This window comes from Eleutherodactylus coqui, chromosome 3 (genome assembly GCF_035609145.1).
Source record: "Eleutherodactylus coqui strain aEleCoq1 chromosome 3, aEleCoq1.hap1, whole genome shotgun sequence".
Classification (NCBI taxonomy): Eukaryota; Metazoa; Chordata; class Amphibia; order Anura; family Eleutherodactylidae; genus Eleutherodactylus; species Eleutherodactylus coqui.
The window spans coordinates 30,972,921-30,992,419 of NC_089839.1; the positions used below are offsets into that span (position 1 = coordinate 30,972,921).

The 19,499-nt window shown below is 44.9% G+C and overlaps 1 protein-coding gene across 1 annotated transcript in view; it reads right to left on the minus strand.

The window, feature by feature from the left end:
- Positions 1–8,935: 8,935 nt before the first annotated feature.
- TTBK1 (tau tubulin kinase 1) overlaps positions 8,936–19,499 on the minus strand; it is a 60,881-nt gene continuing 50,317 nt past the window's right edge. Inside the window, exons 14-15 of the mRNA XM_066595429.1 lie at positions 12,431–13,926; positions 8,936–10,373 (exon numbers count right to left, since the gene is read on the minus strand). Coding sequence (XP_066451526.1) covers positions 9,950–10,373; positions 12,431–13,926 — 1,920 coding nt within the window. The 3' untranslated portion in view covers positions 8,936–9,949. The remainder of the gene's footprint in view (positions 10,374–12,430; positions 13,927–19,499) is intronic.

The window sequence follows — 19,499 nt, forward strand, 5'->3', positions numbered from 1 at the left end:
TACTTTGATAGATCTGGCTTTTACGGACGCAGCGATACCAAACACGTATTTTTGGTTTATTATTTTGATTTTTCTATTGCAAATAAGGGTTTTTTTAAAACTTTTATAACTTTTTAAAAAAAATAATTACTAACTTTATTGATCATATTTTTACACTTTCATTCCCCAGGGGGGACCACAGCCAGCGATGCTTTGATCGCTCCTGCAGTATGACGTTATGCTATAGCATTATGCCATACTGTTTTTTGACAGGCAGTCTATCAAGCCACCCCACGGGGATGGCTTGATAGGCAGTCTGCTAAGGCAGCCCTGGGGCCTTTCAAAAGGCCCCCAGCTGCCATGACACCTGCACGGCTCCCCCGATCTCACCATGGGGGGGCCGTACGGGACCCCCAAACATCGCTTGGGGGGATTTAAATGCCGCTGTCAGAATTGACAGCGGCATTTAAAAGGTTAACAGCCACAATCATCCGAACGGCTGATTGCGGCTATCGCCCACGGGTGTCAGCTGTAATAAACAGCTGACGCCCGCTCTGTATGGAGGGAGATAGTAGCGCTACCTCCCTCTATACACGTCCTGCAACAGCAGGACGTAAAAACACTTTAGGGCCGTCACTAAGGGGATAACCTAGACATGTCCTGTATGTAGTGATGTGGAGCATGCTGGTATAACCTGGGTATGTTCTGTATATAATTATATATATACAGTTGGTATAAGTTATACACCCTGTATATAGTGATATGGAGCATGCTGGTATATCCTGCGTATCTTCTGTATATAATTATATATGTACAATTGGTATACGTTATACATCTCCTGTATATAGGGATATGGAGTATGCTGGTATAACCTGGGCATCTTCTGTATATAATTATATATATACAGCTGGTATAAGTTATACATGTCCTGTATATAATGATATGCAGCATGCTGGTATAACCTGGGTATGTTCTGTATATAATTATATATATATACAGCTGGTATAAGTTATACATCCTGTATAAAGTGATATGGAGCATGCTGGTATATCCTGTGTATCTTCTATATATAATTATATATGTGCAGCTGGTATATGTTATACATGTCCTGTATATAGTGATATACACCATGCTAGTGTAACCTGGGCATCGTCTGTGGATAGATAGAACGGTCTTGTCACCTAAGGCCCTAAAAGTGGTTCCCCCCTTGGCCTATAAAAGGCTCTCGGAGGCTCCTTGTGTGTAGCTGTAAGTGCCCCAGAGTTGGGATCTTACAGCATTGTCATAGCAACCTCATGTGGAGTGTTTATGTATGGTTGTCTGTGTCTTAATGTCTGTTTATGTGTATTAGCCTTGTCTGGGCCTGTAAGAGTTAATGTCTGGTGTCTCTCTAACTTGTGCATGACTTTGCAGTATTCTACCTAATCCACTCTGTTACCTGTCAGTCATCCCTAGTTAGTCCTGTGATTGGGTAGAAGGTTTCCCCATAGTCCAGGATTGGTTCCTGGGGAGGTATAAGAGACAGAACTTGGATGTGGTTAGGGGTTCTTCTTGGGAATGTGGAGTCTAGACTAGTTTTTAGCATGGAGACTAGTTAAGCCAGCCTGAAGGCCAGCTAGCTAGAATGTGTAGATGTGGAGTTAGCTGGAGTGGAGAGCTAAAGGAGAGTGGTGTCTTTTTCATCCCTGCTTATGGAGGAATCTAAGTCAGGGCAGACCCCGCAAAATCAGGAAGGAAAAGCGGCCAATTCAACTGCATTATTCTCTTCATTCTTCCAGGAATAACCTCCCATTGTGGTCGCCAAATAACTTAGCCTGGCAGCCCCTATCGTTCTTCAAAGGGAAGAAGTAAGGGACAAAAGCATGTCATGTCATTGGTATAAGGTCTTGTTGAAAAAGTTATTAATTATTGGAGAAGAGTGTGAATATTGTCATTTATTTGCAAGCATTCAGTAAACTGTGTGCCTTTGGTTTTACTGCAACCTATTTTGGACTCGTCTCTTTATTTCAATATGCCAACTCATTCAAAGGCACTGGCGTCACATCAGTTAATACACGAACCACAAATTGTTGTTGTTAAGAACTCAGTTGCAATCCACCTGCTGCACAAGCCATTATTACAGGCAGAGTAGCCACCACCGTGACACTGTTAGAATTGGCGCAACCACTAGATGTCGCTACGAGGAAGAGATTTCCCCCCATTACCAGAGTCTGACAAGGGGTGCTTTATTGGCATGCCAGAAGCTGGATGTTCGTATTGATGAAATGTCTCCCATCGGGCCATTCTGACGACAAGGTGTTGGGGCCAGTGGATGTGTGAGGGCACACAAGGTGACCGGGCTCAGGACGCCCCCTACAGACCACCAGTAGAGAGAAGCATCTGACCAGACTGTTAGGTGTTGGACCAGTGGATGTGTGAGGACACACAAGGTGACCGGGCTCAGGACGCCCCCTACAGACCACCAGTAGAGAGGAGCATCTGACCAGACTGTTGGAAGGTGTTGGGACCAGTCGATGTGTGAGGGTACACAAGGTGACCGGGCTCAGGACGCCCCCTACAGACCACCAGTAGAGAGAAGCATCTGACCAGACTGTTAGGTGTTGGACCAGTGGATGTGTGAGGACACACAAGGTGACCGGGCTCAGGACGCCCCCTACAGACCACCAGTAGAGAGGAGCATCTGACCAGACTGTTAGAAGGTGTTGGGACCAGTCGATGTGTGAGGGTACACAAGGTGACCGGGCTCAGGACGCCCCCTACAGACCACCAGTAGAGAGGAGCATCTGACCAGACTGTTAGGAGGTGTTGGGACCAGTGGATGTGTGAGGGCGTACAAGGTGACGGGGCTCAGGACGCCCCTAACAAACCACCAGTAGAGAGGAGCATATGATTGTCCTACAAGCATGAGCAGCTCCATCTGTTTCGTTGTCCATCATTCAGAAACAGGGGACACTATTATTAGAGGCCCCTATGTCTGTCGGAGGCATTTCGAGCACTTGGCTGAAGTGTATTTGGTCTTACGGCACCCATTACATGTACAGCCTTTGACACCCAACCATCATCACCTTCATTTGCAGTGGTGCCCTGAACAATGAATCTATATTGCTGCAGAGTGAAACCCAGTTGTCTTCGACAAATACAATTTTATTTTGGGCACAAATGATGTCTGTATTCATGTCTGGAGATCTTGGGTTGAGCCCCTCAATCCTGCATCTGCTGTGGAGCGACACACTGCCCCCCCCCCCCCCTGCTGGTGTGATGGTCTGGGGGGGTAATCACATACGAGAGTAAGCATTTTGGGACCAGCTTGGACACCAATTTCCACAGCCTATGAGTTTGTATGATCTAGAGGCTTGGTTACAGCAAATGTGGAGCGATATACCGCAGCATACCACACAGAAGCTGTATAACTCCATGCCCGCCGCTATCACATCTTGTATCCAAGGTAGAGGTGGTACAACAGGGTACTAGCGCCTCCATGCCTGTCCGTATCACACCTTGTACCTAAGCTAGAGGCAGCCTAACAGGGTACTAGAGCTTCCCTTTAAGGGGTTAGTTTTCCATAATAAGGACTCCTTCACACTGGCGAGGGCAATATAGGCCCGTGATTCACAGCCCGATATTGCACTTGCCAACATGTGAAAGCCCCGTGGATGCAAGGCATTTTCATGTGAAAACAGCCTCGGATCACTTTGGGGATGAAGGGAATCCCCCACTGCCGCTGTCACAGCCGCGGCAGAGGATCGTAGATCTCCCATTGCTGTCAATGGGACTGGTGCTGCCGCCGGCCCAATTGAAAGCACGCTTTCATGCGTCAAAGGAAACTTGTATCTGTTGGCACCTCCATGCGCCAGACTGAAACCTACTCTAGCTACAAGCTGGAGTATGTGTCAGCTATGATTTATGCCAGTTTTTAGTAGGTTTTTAATAATAATTCTTATGTCCACGCCCCCTAATATTAGGCCCCACCCTTTGAAAAAGTTGCTGGGTCACGCATAAACCCCCTAAAAGTTGTAATTTTTGGCGCTTGGACCAAAACTAGGATTTTGTTCCAGAAAATTGTCGTATTTTGAATAGTAAATAAGCCCCACTGAATCTATCCCTATGATGTTACCTTTATTGGTGGACACTATGAAGGAGCTCTACGGTCAGACTATTATGGAGGGATACCTATAGATGGAGAATTACGAAGGTATATCTACGGATGAATATTGATGGATGGAGAGGCTGTTTGGAGGATATCAACGGATGGATATTATAAATGGACAACCATCGATATAATAAGAGTCTGACACCTATAGATATCTATATAACTGTGCAGTTGTTCTCTCCCCCTGTGTATTACAAGCTCGCAGGGATATCTGATTTCTTCATAAGCGTCTAGTTATCAAGCTATTGACACTATGAATGGACTTGTACGGATGACAACTTTGAATGGATACTATGGGGTCTGTTAAAGTGAATTGACATTCCATACATCCAAGTAAACTTTATGACTAGCTAAATGCGACAAATGTATGAAGAGCTGCGAGCCTTTTAATATATTTGTCGCATCTTTGGCTCCTCTATGCGCCAGACTGAAATCTACGTCGGCTATAAGCTGGAGTATGCTGTAGCTATAGTTTACACTACTTTCTGGTATAAATCATAGTAAATCCTATAGGGGTGTGGGGGTGCGGCCCGTCACTAGGTCTCACCTACGTTTTGAAAAAGTTGCAGGACCCAGCCAGAAACCCTCTCAAAAGTCACAATTTTGGCACTTGCACTAAAACTGCGACTTTTGTAGTCAGTATTCTGATGTAGAAAACATAATGAACCTATTCCTATGAATTTACCTCTACGGATGGACACTCTGAATGGGCATCTACAAATGAACACTAGGGAGGAGCTCTATAGAGAGACAACTTTGGAGGGATACCTATGGATGGATATTTGCAGGTGGACACTATAGAGGAGGTCTATGGAGGGTACCTCTGGATAGACACTATGCAGGAGCTCTATGGAGGAATACCTATAGATGGACTCTATGGAGGAGATCTGTGGAAGATACCTATGGATGGATATTGGCAGATGGACACGATGGAGAAATTCCTATGAGTGGACACTATGCAGGAGCTCTATGGAGGGATACCTATGGATGGACATTATGCAGGAGCTCTATGGATACCTATGGATGGACACTATGGAGGAGATCTATGGAGGATACCTATGAATGGACACTATGGAAAGATACCTATGGATGGACATTATGCAGCAGCTCTATGGAGGGATACCTATGGATGGACACTATGGAGGAGCTCTATGGAGGGATACCTATGGATGGAGATTATGCAGAAGCTCTATGGAGGGATACCTATGGATGGACACTATGGAGGAGATCTATGGAGATATACCTATGGATGGACATTATGCAGGAGCTCTATGGAGGTATACCTATAAATAGACAATATGGAGGAGATATATTGAGGATACCTATGGATGGACAATATGGAGAAGATCTATGGAGGGATACCTATGGATGGACACTATGAAGGAGATCTGTGGAGGATACCTATGGATGGATATTGTCAGATGGACACGGTGGAGAAATTCCTATGAGTGGACACTATGCAGGAGCTCTATGGAGGGATACCTATGGATGGACATTATGCAGGAGCTCTATGGATACCTATGGATGGACACTATGGAGGAGATCTATGGAGGATACCTATGAATGGACACTATGGAAAGATACCTATGGATGGACATTATGCAGGAGCTCTATGGAGGGATACCTATGGATGGACACTATGGAGGAGCTCTATGGAGGGATACCTATGGATGGAGATTATGCAGAAGCTCTATGGAGGGATACCTATGGATGGACACTATGGAGGAGATCTATGGAGATATACCTATGGATGGACATTATGCAGGAGCTCTATGGAGGTATACCTATAAATAGACAATATGGAGGAGATATATTGAGGATACCTATGGATGGACAATATGGAGAAGATCTATGGAGGGATACCTATGGATGGACACTATGAAGGAGATCTGTGGAGGATACCTATGGATGGATATTGTCAGATGGACACGGTGGAGAAATTCCTATGAGTGGACACTATGCAGGAGCTCTATGGAGGGATACCTATGGATGAACATTATGCAAAAGCTCTATGGAGGGATACCCATGGATGGACACTATGGAGGAGATTTATGGAGAGATACTTATGGATGGACACTATGGAGGAGATCTATGGAGAGATACCTATGGATGGACATTATGCAGGAGCTCTATGGAGGAATACCTATGGATGGACACTATAGAGGATACCTATGAATGGACGCTATGGAGGAGATCTATGGAGGATACCTATGGATGGACACTATGGAGGAGATCTATGAAGGGACACCTATGGATGGACCCTATAGTACAGGGGTCTGTGCAGGAAGGGGATAAATAACCATACAGGTAAAGGCAGCTAAGGCATGGTTCCGTCTGGTGAGGAGTCTCTTAGAAACATAGAAACCTGAAGGCAGAAAAAGCCCACATGGTCCATCTAATCTTCCCTTATACTATTTCTCCCTTACGATAGATTTACAGTATGCTTATCCCAGGCAGCTTTAATTCATTTATTGTTGATTTTCCAACCACATCTGCTGGAAGTTTGTTCCAAGCATCTACTACTCTTTCAGTAAAAAATATTTTCTGGTATTGCTTCAGATTTTTTCCCCAACTAATCTCAGACATTGTGCTCCCTTGTTCTAGTGCTTAGCTTCCTAATAAGAACATTTCCGTCCTGAAACTTATTTATATTTTTAGCATACTTGAAAGTTTTGATTATGTTCCCTTATAACATAAACGGTTTCCATCATGTCCTCCCCCTCTCCCTTCTTCCCTCCAGTCTATACAACTTAAGTTCTTTAAGTCTTTCCTGATAAGTCTTACTCTTGAGACCTTCCACCATCTTTGGACTTGCTCTATTTTGTCAATGTCTTTCTGTAGGTGAGGTCTCCAGAACTGAACACAGTACTCCAGATGTGGTCTCACCAGAGCTCTATACAGCAGGATCACAATCTCCCTCTTTCTACTGGTAATACCTCAAGCTTTGTAGCTGAATACTTAACCCCTTCCCGCTCCTGGACGTACCTGGTACGTCATGGTAGCGGGATACTTCCCGCAACATGACGTACCTGGTACGTCCTGGAGATAGCACGGGATCACATAAGATCCCGCGCTATCCCGCAGCGGGAGCCGGCTGTCAGTCACAGCCGGCGTCCCGCTCCAACAGCGGGGGGACATCGGAGATGCGCCCGCCGCTGTTAACCCCTTCCCTGCCGCGATCTACTTAGATCGCGGCAGGGAAAGAGTTCACAGAGGGATCGCGATCCCTGTGTGTCTCCGGCCGGAACTCGCGATGTTATCGCGAGAGCCCGGCCTGTCACCATGGCAACAGGACGCCAGACACTGGCGTCCTGTATTGCCTGTGCCTATAATCGCTGTACAAGCGATAAGGCATGGCAGAGCAGTAGCTTTGCCATGCCTTATGACAGCGATCATAGGCACAGTGATGTAAGTCCCTCAGAGGGACTCAAATAGTATAAAAAAAAGAAAAGAAAAGTGTAAAAAAAAGAAAAATGTAAAAAAAAAAATGTAAAAAACCCCTTTTTTATGCTTTTTCTAATATTAGCATAAAAAAAGGGAAAAAAAACTAAAACCCCACATCTTGGATATTGACGCGTCCGTAACGACGTGTACAAAAAGTTGAACACGCTTTTTATTTTGTACGACAAAAAGCGTAAAAAAAAACGCTAAAAAACAGAGGCAAAATGCTAATTTTTAGCATTTTGCCTCACAAAAAATGCAATAAAAGTGATCAAAAAAGCCGTACATTTCCCAAAATGGTACCAATAAAAACTACAGCTCGTCTCGCAAAAAATAAGCCCTTAAAGAGCTCCGTACATAGAAAAATAAAAAAGTTACATGACTTTGAATGCAGCTATAGAGAAAAAAAAAAGATTTCCAAAAAAAGGGGGTTTTATTGCAAAAAAGTGTAAAAACCTAAAAAAAATATAACAATTTTGGTATCGTTGTTACCGTACCGACCCGCAGAAAAAATTTAGTGTGTCATTTATGCTGCATGATTAACGCTGTAAAAAAAAAAAAGAAATCTATGGCTGAATTGATGCGTTTTCTCTCCCTGTTATCATTAAAAAAAAAAAAAAAAAATTTTACGATATTGTCTATATACCCAAAAGTGGCACCGATAAAAACTACAGATCGCCACGCAAAAAACAAGCCCTTATACGGCCGCGTCCACGGAAAAATAAAAAAGTTATGGCTTTTGAAAAATGGAGATGGAAAAATACCAAAAAATCGCTTGGTCCTCAACGCCAAAATAGGCCGTGTCATTAAGGGGTTAAAGACCTAATGCACACAGTGAAATTTTCACCATTGCTACCTTTAATTTTACCACCGACTCCAACACCATGAACACTGATTCTAATATCACCACTGATGGCATCACTCATTCCAGCACTGATAGCAGGGGCGTAACTATAGAGGGTGCAGGGGATGCGGTTGCACCCGGGCCCAGGAGCCTCAGGGGGCCCATAAGGCCTCTCTTCTCCATATAGGGAGCCCAGTACTATGAATAAAGCATTATAGTTGGGGGCCCTGTTACAGCTTTTGCATTGGGGCCCAGAAGCTTCAAGTTATGTCTCTGTGCAGCATGGTTTAGGTATAGGTACGGGTACAGATACAGATAGAGGGGGAGCCCGAGCTCAGCTTTTGCATCAGGGCCCCTGAGCCTTTACTTACGCCCCTGACTGATAGTACCCCTATTCTAGCACTGACCCAACCAATTCTATCAGCCTCCGCCCCTCTCCTACCGCTACTGATATTCCTACTGATTCCACTGCTCACACACATCAAACGCGTGCAACCCGTAGCTTGAAAGAAGATGTGCAGTCATTCTATAGCAGGCTTTATTTCATGATATAATGGGATGTTGTAATGTAATAAGAAGCATTATGTACTGCTGCTCCTCCCCAGAGTCTATAGAGCTTGAGAAGAGAACAGATCTTCAGTCCTCCGTGTGTTTGCCGCCTCTCCCGTGACATGCGTGTGGGTTTTGCGGCCTGGCACACATTGGGACTATTACAATCTGATTGCGGTGTGTAAACAATTTTGGATAAATCCTCTGATGCTGTGTGACCTTCACTCAGTCCAAAATCTTCTTCTTTCTGGAACTGGGGAACATACAAACCCACAACCTGGACTCATCGTCACTTTGTGCTGCACTGTGGTATATTGTGGTGCCCCAAACAAAAACAGAACGAGTGCATGTGGTGGACCTAGCTATGTATTATGGTGTCACCTTCACCTAGGAGTGCCCCCTCAGCCCTTGTACTCAACGTTATTATTCTGCACCTTCATCCGGATGCCTAGTAATTGTCCTAGCAACTTTATTGGTAAGCCCTGTGTCTTGGACAAGATTCTGAGATTATCTGTAGGTCAATGATCCCTGGAAGGCTCTCTACTGTAGGTATGCATAGCCTTAACACATACTATATACATATACAGTATATGATTAGTGTATGCCGGCAGCTGCAGTTATACAGTGCTAACAGTCTACTGACGGACATAGGAAAGCGAGAAGCAGAGACCGGGCTGCTTCGACCGTGCGTTCATCGTCGCTCTCGTGCTGGTTGCTCCCGTAGCCTCGGTCAGCAGTTCCACACAGTGAATACGGGCTGGTCATTGTAGTCCTTCAGAACATTGTTGTAGTTTTGAGATGCTCAATCTTAGCAACAGACGCAGAATGTGAAAATAAAATGATTCCTATGTGATCAGCAGAGCTCTGCTTCCATCGTCTAATCCTCGTCTGGGACCGTGTATATTGCGTAGCACAGATCGAATGAAGAGCAATGTTCCCTAGCTGAGCTGGAGTGAAGAAAGTGCGAGCTCTTCACCGGAGGGCCATTATCTGCCATTGCCTCTCCCATCACTTGTTCCCTGCTTTGCTTTGGTTGCCAAATTTGGCACTTGCACCTTCAGTCTTTGTCCCTTTCTTGCAACAGCAGGCGTTGCTGGACACTCGCCAGGGACCTGAGCTCGTGGCTGGAGTCTGGGAGTGGGTTGTACACGGGGAGTTGTGGTAGTTGGTCTTCTCTGCCGGGACGGAGATGGACTTTCTGTTCTGGAGAGAGACTGGCTTTGTGGAGATGCGCTGAGTGTTCGCACTGGGAGCACTGGACTCTTGGGTGGTCCACGGCTGACCCTCCGTACATTGGCTCTAGAAGGAGTTGGACTTGAAAGAGGAGGAAACCTCATATGTAAGGATTTAGGCTTCTGGTCAGGGGAGAGCCCAGTAGGGCCACCAAGGGATGCCCGTGAAGGCTGGCACCTATTTAGGTCAGGAGAAATAGAAGTCAAATATAGGTGAAAAGAAGGAGCAAGAAAATACAAAGTACATCAGACATATATGGAAAAGCATTCCAGGAGGCCAGAGAAACATTTCTTATTACGTACTTATGAAGTTTGGGGATGAATAGGCATTGGGTATGGTACCTGTGATAGGTGCAGGACTAAGGCTGGAGGTGATCAGTCACTGGGTATGGTATCTATGAGGAGTGCAGGACTAAGGTTGAAGATGAAGAGAAACTGGGTATGGTATCCGTCATAAGTGTCGGACTAAGACTGTAGATAATCAGTCATTAGGTATGTATTTACAATTGGTGCAAGATGAAGGTCATGGATGAAGAGTTTTTTGTTATGGTACCTACCATGGGTGCGGGACTAAGGATGGAGATGAACACTTATCAGGTATTATTGGTACACGCGACGATTAGGTCTCTGTTACTACTAGGGTACCACAGGGGTCGGTTTTGGGCCCTATTCTTTTTAATATATTTATTAATGACCTGGTGGAGGGATTGTGCTGTAAAATATCAATATTTGCACATGATAAAAAACTTAAAAAACTATGCAAAGTAATTAACAGAAATGGATATGGATCTTGATAAGTGGGTGGGTGGGGGGCTTGGGCAGAAAAGTGGCAAATGAGGTTTAACACTGATATATGTAAGGTTCTGCACATGGGCAGAGGAAATACCGTGTTTCCTTGAAAATAAGACAGTGTCTTATATTAATTTTTGTTCAAAAAGGTTTAACTTTTTCACATGTATAGCTGCCTGGACACTATTTAAATTGACTTTTTTAATTAACTGTTAGCAGGGCTTAATTTTGGAGTAGGGCTTATATTTCAAGCATCCTCAAAAAGTCTGAAAAATTATTTTGCATCCTCAGAAAATTCTGGAAAATCATGCTATGTCTTGTTTTCAGTGTATGTCTTATTTTCAGGGAAACGGGGTACATGTCACCATTACACACTAAATGGGAAACCACTGGGCAAAACTGACATGGAAAAGAACTTGGGTATTTTAGTTACCTGTAAACTGAACTGGAGCAACCAGTGTCAGGCAGCTGCTGCCAAGGCAAATAGGATCATGGGGTGCATCAAAAGAGGTTTAGGGGGCACATGATGAGAATATTGTTCTTCCTTTTTATAAGTCACTGGTCAGACCACACATGGAATATTGTGGACAGTTTGGGGCACCAGTACTCAAGAAGGACATATCAGAGCTTGAGCACGTATGAAGGAGGGCAACTAAAGTAATAAATGGAATGGGTGGACTACAATACCCAGGGATACCCGATACCCAAAATTAGGATTATTTAGTTTAGAAAAAAGACAGTGAGGGCCGACCTAATAACTACCGGTATGTATAATATATCAGGGGACAATACGGAGATCTCTCCCATCATCTATTTATATCCAGGACTGTGACCATAACAAGGGGGCGCCCTCTACATCTAGAGGAAAGAGGGTTTCTACACCGACATAAAAGGGGTTCTTTACTGTAAAAGCAGTGAGACTATGGAACTCTCTGCCTGAGGACGTGGTGATTGCAAACTCACTAGAAGAGTGTAAGAGGGGCCTGGATGTCTTTCTTGAGCGATACAATATTATATGTTATAGTCACTGATTACTTGAGAAGGCTCGGTGATCCAGGGACTATTTTGATTGCCTGATTGGAGTTGAGAAGGAATTTTTTTCCCCCTAAAATGAGGAAAATTGGCTTCTACCTCATTGCTTTTTTTTTTTACCTTCCTCTGGATCCACATCAGGGGATAAAAGGCTGAACTAGATGGACATATGTCTTTTTCAGCCTAGGTTACATATTAAAAGGGTTCCCCGGGACTCTAATGTGGACAGCCTAACGTCTCAAAGAATCCTTAGCATTTAGGAAACTTATGTAAGAGGATGTGCTATGTCTTCATACCTAAGTGAAAGTTGCTTCACCCTAGAGCTCCTACTCTGATGACCATCTCCATTTTTAGGGTAGTACTTGCTATACATCAATCATTAAGTCTTCCTTGTGCCATCCTGTAACTTCTTACCTTAGGGCAGCTGTGGATTCTTTCAGTTTGCTGACACTTGGGGATGTTGGACCCATCAGTCGTAGATCCTTTACTGGTGTAATGGGACGTGGGATCCTGCTTTTCGTATACTCTTCCTTTTTTATGCACAATAGTTTTTCTTTCCCAGCTTTCTTGGGGATAGAGTCTTCCAGCTCGGGTGTGTCTTCTTCAGACCCTGTTGTGGACAATGTCTCAGATGTTCTCCTCCGGTCTTCACTAGATGAGGCAGATGAAGAACCTACGGAAGCCAAGCGCTGTAGTCGGATCTGTCTTTTCTCCATCACGAGGCGAGCTAGATCCAATTGCTTTGTTCTCTTCTGGAACCTTTCTTTGGAAGAGTTGGACATTGACCCATCTGATCCTGTGTCCTCCTCTGACAAAAACACGGGGATGCGACTCCTAAAGCGTCCCCCAGCAGCCTGGGTTAGAGCCTTGCTGGGGCCATGTTTAGTTTCATTAAGGCGATCGGTAGAAAGCACAATCCTTTCCTGCTCGGTGTCTTCATTCATAATGTCTTTCTCTAGCTGCTCTTCAGATTTGCTTACTCCATTAGCTTCATGTGAATCTGACTGATGATCTGTTGCCATTTCCATGTGACTTGTTGACGGTGCATAGAGGTCAATCTCAACTATTCCCAAAGAAGAAGTAATATCGCCCCTTTGTCTCGGCATATCGCACTCTTCAGTTTCTTCAATAATTGCCCCATCAAACTGTACCATGAGTGGATGATCCTCCAATCTCATCAGCTGCCCAGTGGAAGACATGACATTTAAGTGTGTCTTTTCAGCAATGTGAACAAATGTGCGTTCGACTTTGGTAAAGGGGGAGGAGGCGGCAGCGGTGGCAGCAGCGATGCAAGGTGGTTTTGGTTCTGATTTAAGTATGGAAGATAAAGTACCTGGTTCAGACACATCCAACTGACTAACCGTGGGTTGGGGCTTCTCTCCTTGAGGTGTCAGTGCAGCAAGAGTTCCCAAGTCAAGATCTGGCAAAAGTTCATTAGTGACTGGTGACTTCTTCATGTCTCCAGGAGAAAACAGCACTAAGGTCTTTGATCCTTCCTCTAGTTCTAGGTCATTCTCTGCCGTGGAGGCTCTTCCTCGGGAATCTTTCTGGTCGTCTGCCAGTAATGTAGAAGGAGCCCCTTCTTGACTCCTCTCTGTACTCTTTTGACTTACATCACTGCTGGATCCACTCTGCAGATCTATGTCCTCCCCTAAGAACTCAGCCTCCTCTTCCTCTGTCTCCTCCTCTGTTTCTTCATCCCGTGGGCTTCTGCCATTAATGATGATGTGGGGTTCTGGAGCATGCAGGGCTGGCAGAACCACACTGGAAAAGTCCACCTTCTTCATCCTGTGAGGAACACGTAGCAATTCTTTGCTATCTGACATGTCTTTCTTAAAGTCTTGGTAAGACAAATTTAAAGGCACCACCTTGGGCATTCCATTAATTTCAAAGTGCTTCAAGTTGAGGACCTGTGTGAGAAATACAGAAAAAAGGAGAAAAATTACAGCAACATGGAGGCTGCAGCTACAGGACACAAGCCATACAAATCCCAGAAGGAACAGCGATTTGCATAAGAGAGACCCCACCACATAATAAAGACCCCCAATGGTCCTACATACCGTTAAGAATATTAGTGCCTAAAGGAAAAACTAAATAATTAGGGAAATCCTTAATTAAATAAAAATCCCCCTTCCTATCTGGATAATGAGGCAGATATGCTGGCCAGAAGTGTAGTCCAGTTGCTCAGGAGTGCAGGGAATGCAACAAGGAACGCGATATAGCTGTTCAGGAACGTGGTAAGTCCGTGTGGTAGAGCAGTTCTGGAGTGCGGTAGAGCAGTACGGGTAGAGCAGTTCAGGAGTGAAGTCCAGTTATTCACAGGTGTGGTCGAGGTGTTCAGCAGTGTGTCAAAGCTGTTAAGGAGTGCGGTGAAGGTGTGCGGGACCATGGTAAAGTCTTTCAGGAGTGCAGTGATTTTGTTGACATTGTGTTCCCATCTTCTCTGTGAGTGAGTGGGACTCTATAGTGTGTAATAGATCAAGGAGGGGATGCCAGATTGGTTGGTGGAGGGATGCTCTGGAGTGTACTGGAACATATATGGGGTGGCAGACCGGCTGGCACTGGGATACTCTGTAGTGTGCTGGAGCAGAGAGGTGGTGCCAGACTGGTCAGTGTTGAGATTCTGTGGGATGTACTGGAACATATAGGGGTGCCAGATTAGTTGGTACTGGGACTCTCTGGAGTGTATTGAAGCATGTAAGGGGTGCCAGACTGGCGAATGCTGGGACTCTCTGGACTGTACTGGAGCATGTAGAGGGTTCCAGATTGGGACTCTCTGGAGTTAACTGATTAGCTGGTGCTTGTACTCTCTTCAGTGTACTAGAGCATAGAGAGGATGCTAGACTGGTTGGTGCTGGGACTCTCTGGACTGTACTGGAGCATGTGGGGACTTCAAGATTGGGTGGTTTTGGGACTCCCTGGAGTGTACTGGAGCAGAGAGGGGGAATCAGAGGGCTTGGCACTAGAACTCTCTGAAGTGTACTGGAGCATATAGGGGGCGCCAGACAGGTTGGTGCTTAGCCTCCCTGGAGTGTAATGGAGCATATAGGGGGTTCCAAATTGGTTGGTGATGGGACTCTCTGGAGTTAACTAATTGGCTGGTGCTGGGATTCTCAGGCATATACTGAAGCATATAGGGGAAGTCATCCTGGCTAATACAGTAAGAGGCACATGACATTTCGGGCCTCTCTACCCCTTGCTCCTGGGCACTCCAGAAGAAGGTGGGCTGGTAAGTAGAAGGGTGGATAGGGCTGTTTAAAGGGGATTGCTTGTGAATGAATGAGTTCTGAATGGAGTCTTACATTGAGTCTGGTTACAGGATTATTGTAGTGATCATTGGCTCATGTGTATGGATACAAAGATCTACGAGAAACAAAAGTGACATTGATCTTCATGAACCGTGCGGCCGTAAAAAATATTTTTATGGGTGTTAAGTGTCCCTATAGTAGCATTTACTCTGAACATTGATGTCACATGAGGCTATGATAATGCTCTTCGTCCAAGAGGGAGGAGTTTCCTCTCCACCAGCAGTGAGAATCATCCTGATGTAAAAGTTTCATTAGGAACAAGTCTTCAAAGCACTGATTCTTCATTGCTGGTTGTAAAGGTATAATCCCATGGTTTAGTGGAGTCATCACTTAGTGTAAGGGTGGATACCCACTAGCGTTTTTTTTGACAGCTGTGACGGAAGTCCAGGATGCTACCCCATGGCTTTCAATGGGGTCGCCCTCCTGAAAGGGCTGTGTTGATTAACTGAGTGCTCAGCCAATCACAGGCAGTGCTCAGCCATTCATTGATCGCAGGAAAAAAAGCCCGCTAGTGGGTGGGGGTGTGATCATTTGCTATAGGGGTGTAATCATGTGATATAGGGTTGTAGTCACTTGGTATAGGTATTTGATTGCATGTTCTAGTGAGGTCATCATTTGGTATACATGGGTGATCACATGATATAGGGATGTGATCATGTGCTATATTGATATGATCATGTGGTATACAGGGGTGATTGCTTTGATATATTGGTGGAATCATGTGGTATAGAGGTGTGCATATGTGTGTGTGTGGTCATATTATATAGAGAGCTGCTCATATAGTATAGGGGTGGGATCAAGTAAAAGAAGGGCATGATCATGTGGTTTAGAGGTGTGCATATGTATGTGTGTGTGTGTGGTCATATTATATAGAGAGCTGCTCATATAGTATAGGGGTGTGATCCTGTGAAAGAAGGGCATGATCATGTGGTATAGAGGTGTGTGTTATGAAGTATGATACCGGGAGGTTCACCCATCTTTGCACGTCAGCTAGTGCTCTTTGTTATCAACTATTTCCTGCCTGGGGAAAGCTGGGTAGTGTGTACATCTGGCCGAGGCCAAAACTCTTTAAAATTTATTAGGCTTCCTGTAGCACCCGAATAGGAATGCTATTCCTATTTGCTATCTTTTCTCCTTAGGGAGAGCATATAGAAGGTGACTAAGGAGACTTATAAGGCCATTCATGCTCCTCTGGGTAATATGCAAATAAGGGAGATGGAATAATACCTCTGCAGCGCCACCTACTGGAAGGCAGTATTATGTTCCATCTCCCTTTGTACATCAGTATGCAGCTTTTATCTCCATAACAAAGTTACTAAGTCACAGGAGATGCCATTGTCTCCCCCATACACAATGCAGAGTCCAGAGACGGAGCGTCTCAGACATTCACCACCTGCATCAGACAAAGAAAAATTAATAACTGGAATTATGAGTCATCCGGGGGGAACGGGGAGTCAGACGCAAACTCAATATATTCACTCCCATTGTTGTGTGATCTCCAGAACATGTGGAATCGCAAACTGCTTAATTAATAATCTTCCACATATGATGTTTGGTATCTTCTCGTAGGTAAATTAATGTAATAAAATATGGCCGCCATAGTTTCTCTGCCAGAGCGGCTCCTGGGGAGGGTACAGCCGAAATATTGAATTATGTAACAGGGGAAGGTTGGGAGGTGCAGTTTGGAAAAGCCTTAAAACTGTGACACACACATGCCACGTCTTTGTCAGAGCCATTGAGCTGCATCTGTATACAGGACTGTCCGTATTACTCTGTGCTCCTCGCAGCCAGGGCAATCGAACCAATTTCGTAAGACATTGATTCCTATTGTTGTGTCCCTTTTTACTTTACCTGTTTTCTGTGTATATCGTATGTTCCTTGTCCTTCGTACATTCCCCTTTTTGTAGATTTTTATATAAGCACTACTACCTTTTTAAAATTAAGTCTTAAACCTTTATTAGTTAGTCCTGGTGGCTCTAAAAATGATTCACTGACCCCGAAGTGTAGTAATTGTCGGGCTGCTGGAAACTGGAAAGGTCCTTATCCAGACAGCGAGTAGAACCGAGGTGGCTTACCTACCTGGCAGTAAACAGTCTGTGGTGTTAGAGAAGTGTTTTGGGGGGATGTAAGACCGAGGTGCAATTTAGGCTCCATCTTGCATGAGTGCAGGATCCGGTGAGCCGAGAATAAGTCCACTCTGTGGTCTGCACATAGGCCCTCTGTTACAGTGTGCATGTGTGATCACTTGGTATAGGATCTGATCACATGATATAGAAGTGGGATCATGTGGTATAGGGGTGAGATCATGTATTATAGGGGTGGGACCCTGCGGTATACAGTGATCACGAAATAGGGGTGTGATCATGTATTATAGGGGTGGGACCATGCGGTATTCAGTGATCACATGATATAGATGTGTGATCGTGTATTATAGGGGTGGGACCCTGCGGTATACAGTGATCACATGATATAGGGGTGTGATCATGTATTATAGGGGTGGGACCATGCGGTATACAGTGATCACATGATATAGGGGTGTGATCATGTATTATAGGGGTGGGACCATGCGGTATACAGTGATCATATGATATAGGGGTGTGATCATGTATTATAGGGGTGGGACCATGCGGTATACAGTGATCACATGCTATAGGGGTGTGATCATGTATTATATGGGGGTGGGACCATGCGGTATACAGTGATCCCATGATATAGGGGTGTGATCATGTATTATAGGGGTGGGACCATGCGGTATACAGTGATCACATGATATAGGGGTGTGATCATGTATTATAGGGGTGGGACCATGCGGTATACAGTGATCCCATGATATAGGGGTGTGATCATGTATTATAGGGGTGGGACCATGCGGTATACAGTGATCCCATGATATAGGGGTGAGATCATGTATTATAGGGGTGGGACCATGCGGTATACAGTGATCCCATGATTTAGGGGTGTGATCATGTATTATAGGGGTGGGACCATGCGGTATACAGTGATCCCATGATATAGGGGTGTGATCATGTATTATAGGGGTGGGACCATGCGGTATACAGTGATCCCATGATATAGGGGTGTGATCATGTATTATAGGTGTGGGACCATGCGGTATACAGTGATCACATGATATAGGGGTGTGATCATGTATTATAGGGGTGGGAACATGCGGTATACAGTGATCACATGATATAGGGGTGAGATCATGTATTATAGGGGTGGGACTATGTGGTATACAGTGATCACATGATACAGGGGTGTGATCATGTAGTTTAGAGGAGTGATTCCATGGTATAAGAGTGTGCTTATATGATCACTTCGTATAAGGATGTGGTCACTTGCAGGAAGCAGCCGAACAAATGGGTTCCAACTGAGGACCCTGCAGCACGTGGGAGGAGAGGGAGTCTCCCTCCACAACATTCCCTCGATGCAGAGATGGAGTGGGCCAAGATCTATGCGGAATGAAGATGGACAAAGTCCTGGAGAATCATTAGCATTGGAACTGCCGCAAAAGACCGAGCGCTATTGGAAGTCCGCATCAGGTGACCTAGATGCCAGCATCAGTCGTGGACATACATTCTCTCCCCCTAGGATCTGTCATGTAATTTCCTGGCCAGGGTGGGGGTCTTAAACCCACTAGGACTGCCTATAATGATGTAATTTGACATGTTGATTACGTTTGTTGCGGTGTAGCAAGATAGAGGATGTCTAATTAAGACTGAAAGGATGATTGCTAAAACGGCCTCACGGCTGAACAAATTGATGACATTTTTGCATAAAATTACACGTACAGATAATGGCTTTTAATCATCTTCATTTCCTCATTAGCTAAAGTAAACTTAGTAGGAGTTGTATGCTCAGGTGGGCGTGTGTTTATGCGATGCATTAACTGGCCTGCAGGATTCCATTGTCTTCTCCAGGCATGAGTAAACAATGTACTCATTATGCATGCAGGGCAAACACAGTGAGTACATTCAAGTCTGCAAGCCACTGAAAAGACTGAACGAATTCCATTCAAGTCTTTTGAGTGGCTTGCTGATGTTTTTTTATGTGGGCTAAAAACCAGCGCTAAATGCTAACTGAACGAATAGTGCACGACTGCCTGCGTTTACATGTAACGATTATCGCTCATCTGTTGCTCCTATTTCCGGTCCCATTCAGAGGACATTGGCACC